General features: G+C 37.9%; 1 protein-coding gene across 1 annotated transcript; it reads right to left on the bottom strand.

Moving 5' to 3' along the window:
- Positions 1-276: 276 nt before the first annotated feature.
- Positions 277-7,303, bottom strand: LOC121244858 (monoacylglycerol lipase-like). Its single transcript, XM_041143081.1, has 7 exons — positions 6,499-7,303; positions 4,117-4,155; positions 3,946-4,016; positions 1,609-1,673; positions 1,309-1,398; positions 1,069-1,161; positions 277-878 (listed from the first exon to the last, which is right to left on the bottom strand). Exons 1-7 carry the CDS (start codon positions 6,939-6,941, stop codon positions 477-479), a joined length of 1,203 nt encoding a protein of 400 aa, XP_040999015.1. The 5' UTR covers positions 6,942-7,303; the 3' UTR covers positions 277-476.
- Positions 7,304-7,552: the final 249 nt, after the last annotated feature.

Here is a 7,552-nt window from a genome sequence, read left to right as displayed (position 1 = left end):
AAGCTTTTATGTGACTGAAATTAATGTGGAGCTCTTCACAAGAGGGATGTCTTGCTGCATTTGTCCCATGGTGCCTTAACACCAATGGCTTAACTGTAAAATGTGACAAAAGCCACACAAAAAAATGATATTAATTTGGAAGTTCATGGTAATATAGTACTTCACTCGGAAACTCACATTTCACAGGTGAAAATGTGACAGATCTAGGCAAGCTATTAATTGATAAAGATAAGTTGGAGCCTAAACCATTTAAGATGCATCATAAGACATAAGACATGGAGAAAAAATGAAACTGTTTCAGGTTTTCAACATAAGAAATGCTGAAGTTTTTATTCAGCCACCATTTCTTTCTCCTCTGCTTCATTGGAAGCCCTTTACCAAGGTCCTATAAAAATGGTCACAAGAATAACTAATTCATAGGTTCCCTTTGGTTAGAGAACTAACTCAAATACTTTCTCTTACTGCACTACCTAACCTCATACCCTACAATTCAACCATTCAATTATATCCTCCATGATAGCCTCTCGTTCCAGTTCGAAAAGGAGATCATGTAACAATCCTTCATACAATTCAATGGTTTTGTCAGTTGAGGAGGCTTCTTCATATAATTTCTGAGAAGCTTCTGGGTCAGTTACACTGTCAGCAGTGCCATGGAGAACAAAAAAGGGAACTCTCAGTTTGCTCAGATTCCTCTGCAAGTAGGATGTGATTTGGAGAATCTCATAACCAGTCCTTACCCTGATGGATCCGGTATACACTAGTGGATCTGAATACTTGGCTATTAGTGCCTGCGGATCCCGAGAAACCGGCGTGCCCTTCTTATTTGCAGCACTAAATTGGTATTTTGGAAACAAAAATGAGACAATTGGGGCAAGTACCTGCCAGCCATGCAGAAACAAAATGACACTGGATGATTCTACAAACCAATTTGTATGCCATTTTTATGGTTTTATGATTCTATGAACTGATTTGTATGTAGAAACAAGATGACACTAAATCAAAGTTTCTAAACTTGGGAGCATTTGAAAATTAGATGAAACAGATATCATATTAAAAGGATATACTCACCACAAAAATGGGATGGGATGGCTGAACTCCAACGGCAGGTGATGTCAATACTGCACCAGATACACCGGCTTCTACCTTTGGATCGAGCATTGCCTAGGATTATTCACAAAAAAACAATGAAAACCTTGCATAAATTCCAGGTTCATTAGTTCAGGAAAGAGGGGATTACAAATTCATCATCATCAACATGTGTTGCTGATTTGCAGATTGGAAGCATCACATCCTTGATAGAAACTTTACCTTCAGGATAATTGCTGCACCTGTGGAGTGTCCAAAGCAAAAACATGGAAGCCCGGGATTCTCAGCTAAAATCTTCTCGAGAAAAAACTTCTGTACAGAAACATAAAGTTACTTACATATGCAAAAAACTAAACTTATCAGTCTTTTTTTTATTGGGCCATCAAGTTTAACCCAACTGCCCCTATCCATCCCACCTTGCGCCTTTACCAATCTGCTATAAAGAATCAATAACCAAAGATTTATGCTGATTATTTTGAAACTATTCTCATCAGCCCCTCGTAAATGAACCTCAAAACATACCATATCTGCAACAGCATCATCAAGAGAATGAACATATGCATGCAGCCCGTCACTTCCACCATGACCTAGGAGAAAACGAAAGAGATAGACGGATGAGAACAAATGTACTACTACTACTACTACAAAAAAAAAAAAAAAAAAAAATAGCAACTACAGAACTGGAAAAAACCACCAAGTAGAATGGACAAAGTCAAAGTGAACCATGCCCCCAGGTCCCCAATCCTATTGTTATATTTTAGATCCATTCCTGCTGGAAGCTCAATCAAGCGTGTGGTCTAAGTTGCAAAGCTATTACAGAGCCAAGATATAATTATTGTAGAAAAGCCATGGAACAGAAGTGATTATTAAGGTTTGACACAAGAAGATAGCATTGCGTATTTTAAGCTTAAACAATTAACAGTGCCAAAGAAAATTACAAACACAAAAAGGGGAAAAAACATATTTGCCCACTACAAGGCTAAAATGTAAAAGTTTGAAAAACAGATTCTGAATGCAAATTCAGCTTCCCCAGCTCATATAAAACAGGAAGAAGATTGCTTTGGGTTTGTCTTCACTTCCAAAACCTGCACCCTTTTTTTTTTTTTTTTTTTATCAATGTTGGAGATAGCAGGTAGACACATACATGCAAATGATAAGCTTACTTATTAAAAGAAGTTTTCACCTGTTACTTATCCACACCAATGAGCAACCCAATCGGAGTACTCAATCCCTGCAACATCCAATTATAGATGCATTGTTGAAAAATGGTGATCTCTAGACTGTGAAACATCGATTAAGGGGCGAAAAAAAATTTATTGGTGGGTCATCTTATGGGAGTAAAAACTAAATAAAGAGTTGTATGCAAACTCAAAGAGAGCAAATTGATCACCATTAATCTACTCTAGATACTGAAAGATGAAGAATAAAACCAGGAACAGATCTTTAATATAAACTGAGGGGAGGGATACCAATGTGCACTTTTTTGGATGCTTCTGTTGGAATTCTGGGCTTACTTCTGGCTTCCTCGAGGGGTTTTGAGGGTATAGAATTTGATCGTGTTTAATTGAGCATTACTAGGCAGATCATTGTGGTGTTATGCAATGGACATGGAGATAGTGACAATTCATGGTGGAAATTAAGTATGAAGTATGTGCGGTAGGTGGTGTTTAAATACAATCAATGGACCATAAGGAGTAGGGGCATGGAGAAAAATTCTCCTTGGTTGGGAGGAATTCTCCAGGTCCTTCAGATATGTGGTGAGAGATGGAACCAAGACCATATTCTACATGATGTGCGGTGTGGTGATCAAACACTGAAGGAAGTCTACCCCGTCTTGTTTACAAGTATCTTGTTGCAGGGAGGTGAGTGTGGTGGATCTTTGTCAGGTTAAAAATAACGTTCCAAAGTGGAGTATTGCTATTACCAGAGTAGTGTAGGATTTGAAAGTGGAAACAGTCTCTTCACTTCTCAACCTTCTATACTTATTTAGAGAGGAGATCGTGAGGAAAAAATGAAGTGGATTGATTCCAGAAGAATGACGTTTGAAGTTCTTTCTTTTTATCAAATTCTATACCCTGCAATGGGAACCTCCTTTCTCTGGTAAAAGTATATGGTGGAATATCTCCCTCAAGAGTGACATTCTTTATTTGGACAGTTGCACAAGATAAGATCTTAACAATGGAAAATCGACAAAAAAAAACACTTGCTTCTCTTCTAATTTAGACTTTCATGAATTCGTGTTTTCTTCCCTCACCTTAGCTAGGTGTTCTTCTTGGTATACTGCCTCTAGACATGGATTGTGCCCCTTGTGCTCTTTTAGTAATAATGCCTTTACTTATATATAAACACACACATATCTATACATATAACCTCTATGCTAACTCAGAAAAAAATTGTTGGAATGTTTCTGAGCCCCTCAACTATATTTCTTGACTAATGTTTCTGAGCCCCTCAACTATATTTCTTGACTAAGTAAGAGAGCACATTATTCAGTCATATCAATGATTAGTTTTATCTACCTTTTACTTCTGCAGGACTGTTCATTACTTGCAATATTAACAAAGAGATCACCACTTAAACACACTAGATATCATCAATTTATTGTTCATGGTACTATCATAACACAAGCACCTAGAGATACTCTTGGTCTATCACTTATCAGGAAAAAAATCTCTTGGTCTACTGAGAAGGTAATGGGAGTCATTGCCAAACCATAAAAAATTAAACAACATAAATTAGAGGTACAATTGAAATAACATTGGAGGGATGATTTATTAAAGCATGCACAAACAGATAATGATGGCTTGATTAGAAGGTGAAACTCAATGGGTGAGCATGTGGAGATGGTTCTTGACTTACCAATCCAATCCATTCCATAAGCCTTGTAGCCATTAGCATTCAGAAGCTTTGCAAAAACATTGTATCTGCCACTGTTTCCAATAATAGAAAATACTAGAATAACAAATCAAGCAAGCTTTATAGTCAACTGAAAATGACTTCTAAAACTGAGATCAGGCACAAATCACAAACCTGTGTTCATTCAGGCCATGCATGATAAGAACCACTCCCCTGCACAAATTAGATGGCAGTTAGGACTTTGATCATATAAGAAAGTTAAAGACCATGCAAGGTGAAACTTCTGTAGAACCTAAGAACCGCTAAAACCAATTGAGAGAAATGCCTTAAATTAGCATGAGATTCTATATGCTGACAAGAAAAAAGCAAAGCTTTATGATCAGTTGACAATCAATATAACAAAACACCTCTCAAGTGTTGTAAAATATAATAAAACAAAATACAAAGAGACTGATCATAAACCTGTTACCAGTTCAACCCGGATATATTTCTCAAGAGAAATGATATTTGTAGTCCTAAGGTGTGTAAGCCTTGCGTAGTACTCCTTTTGAAAAAATGGATAAATTTGATACCCACATCAAAAAATCATTTTAATGGTGGATCCCATATTTTTCAAAGGGAGTGCGTGGGGCTTGGATACCCTAAAACTATATCTAGCATTACTCATTTCTCAACAGTTCAATTTGACTGTCAAGTGACTACCTGGAACCTTGCACATTCTGCTGCTATCATTCATTGATGACACACATTGGGATAAAAAGCCGAGAATAATTTGACATTACAATTTTGGATCCACTTGTATCCAATGAAATAAAAGGCATTCCTGATTTCTCTGATTACAATTTCTCAATGCATGAGTTTTAGGATTGCACATATAAATAGACTAGTTTGTTAAAGATCTATCTTTCTCTCTATTCGGCTCATTATGATCTTCTTTTTCTTGCTTCTCCTTTTTATCTTTCTTCTTGGCCCGGACCCCAGTAGTCTAGTTAAAGGCCCCAAAACTATATTATTAGTTTTTGGTGATTGATGTATAGAAATTTGTTAGTGCATGTAATGTTTCCATATTTAACTTTGGGTTACATGAAAATGAATTACACTCATCCCTGCAATTTATGCAACTAAGAATAGCCTCTTTCGTTGGGGTATTTACTACTTAATCAATATGATATCATCCGTAACAGAGGAGTTGACAGCAAGAGATCAACCAAACACAAAACCTATAAAACACTTCCACAAAGGAAACGGCAAACCAGATTTATAAACTAGAAGCAATAAATTGATAATTACTAGAGATACCCCACTTTTTTGGGGACACTAATTTAACGAAAACTACTTGAAGAGCGTCAGAAATCTTGCAAATCGAAGGCAAAATTGTTAGGTTACAATATCAAAACGTGATCAGGTGATTGATTGTTCAATTAACCCAGGTGAATAATTATATATACAAAGTTTTGTGCAGACTTTTATAAAAACGTGGACTTTATCATGACAAGGCGTAAAAACTTATTTTTTTTAATAGATCCACCTTTTTACAAAAGACTTGTAATGAATGGTGCATACGGACTTGTTCATGATATTACTCGAGTAGAAAACATTGGGATCGGAGGAGACCCCACCAAAAAAGGGGACCGTATGGAAGCCATACATACTGGGTACAGGATGAGTCAAGAAAAATGATGGGTGAGTATACTAAAATTCTTGGGGCACGCTCCTGGTAAAGGGAATTACAGAGATAACTGCTGCAGACCATGTTATTCCTTTTGGATATGATAAACATATACGGTTTCCAACAGTAAGTGACAGCAAAGATATGATCTCAACGAGAATATGCCTTCTCAATAGTCAATACTCGACGCATAGGAAATGCGATCATTTATGCAGTGTATCATCAAGACAGCGTGATGACAAAGCATTCAAGTCGGAAGTATATATGATACACATACAACTGGAATTGGAAATTTTATATGAATTTTAAAACGTGTCCTCTAAAACTTCATTCTTAAAAGGCGACGATATAAACAAGAAGAACGATAAAAATAAACTTCTTATAACAATAAAATATCCACCAAAACAAAGGAAATATTGTTTAATAAGAGAAGAAAATAACAGAAAAATAAAGGGAATTTCCAAAAAAGTAAAGATTTTTTGTTCCAAGAATCAGAGAAGTACGTAGATATCAGTTCATGTTCCGTTAAAACGAGTATTTGTGATGTATTATTTGTAATGACAATGATTATTTGCGATAAAACTGACTCATTTTAATAAAAATTAATCATTTTAATTTATAAAAAATAACTGAAAGAACTCGTTTGGCAGTGGCTTATAATGATACAGAGAAAACATATGCTCCCTTTACGTATACCTTTCCAATTTCAAGAAACTTTTTTATCGAAAAGTTGGAAGGAAGTCCAAACGAAAAGAAAAATTCCTAAGCAACTGGAAATTTAAAGACCCAATTTTTGGAAATGAAACCCTGAATAAAACCAGAAGAACCCAAAATCGATCTGAAGGGAAAATCATTAAAAATAAGAAGGAAATACAGGAAGTATTTACCTAATCGTGGCCGAAACCGGCGTCCATGACTGCGTGAAAATGGTATTGCCTCTCGCCGTGGAAAACAGCGAGTACTCCCGCACCGACTTCTTGTCATCACCGCCATCTTGCACCACCCTCCTTATCGCCAGCGCTCTCCTCGCCGCGACTTCCTGCTCCAATACCCCGCTCTTCCGCCACGACACGATCTTAGCCGGGACGCGCACCACAGGCCCACCGCTACTACCACCAACCCCCTTCCCGAGATGATGCTGGGCCCCGCCGCTTTCCTCACGCTTCTCGTCCCTTCTCCGCCCTCGGAACGGAACCAGGAGGAGCAACACGAACGTGTTGATCAGCATAATCAGGCTCCTCCACACCCGCAGCGAGAAGAGCGCGTTCACGCGGCCGCTCGCGCCGGAAGTCAACATCACAGACGACGACGTATGAACAGCGTTGGCCATTGAATCCGTTCTCCTCCCCCCCAAAAACCAAAGAACACGTGGGCGGCCTGTATCGGATTAACCTCGCCGATATTCTCCTCTTTTTTCTGGCATGCAATGGATCAGGAGGTTCAGCTGAAAGAACCGGAACAATGTGTCGTCCTTATACAGATCATAAACCAAAAAGCTTCTCTCTTTTTTCTTCTCTCTGCGCTTCTGTTAGTGCTGGAGACTCGAGTACGTTCCAGATGAAGAAAAATGGGATCGAAAGAGAAAGACGATTGGGAATTTTCTTTTCTTCAATGTCGTGTCGTGGGGTCGAGGTACTGCTTGGAAGGAACATAGGATTAGGATGTCAGGACCAACCAATAGGTCCAAATCTGGAGTTCCGTTCATAAATCTCCGAACCCGATGCCTCCGCAAACGACACGTGTTACAACGTTTCTTACATAAAAGGGAAAGTATTTATTAAAAGTAACAAAAAATGACGTGGCGTCTTGATAGTCTTACACGTGTCATGTACGCGGCAAACTGGCGTTTCTTATAATAATTGGCGGTCCAAAATATTTGTCCTTAGCTGAGCTTCAGCCTTGTAACCTGCCAACTGGCATTAATGTCTATATATATTATAA

The sequence above is a fragment of the Juglans microcarpa x Juglans regia genome, chromosome 8S, assembly GCF_004785595.1.
Source record: "Juglans microcarpa x Juglans regia isolate MS1-56 chromosome 8S, Jm3101_v1.0, whole genome shotgun sequence".
NCBI classification, from domain to species: domain Eukaryota; kingdom Viridiplantae; phylum Streptophyta; class Magnoliopsida; order Fagales; family Juglandaceae; genus Juglans; species Juglans microcarpa x Juglans regia.
This window is presented reverse-complemented; position numbering and strand designations above follow the sequence as displayed.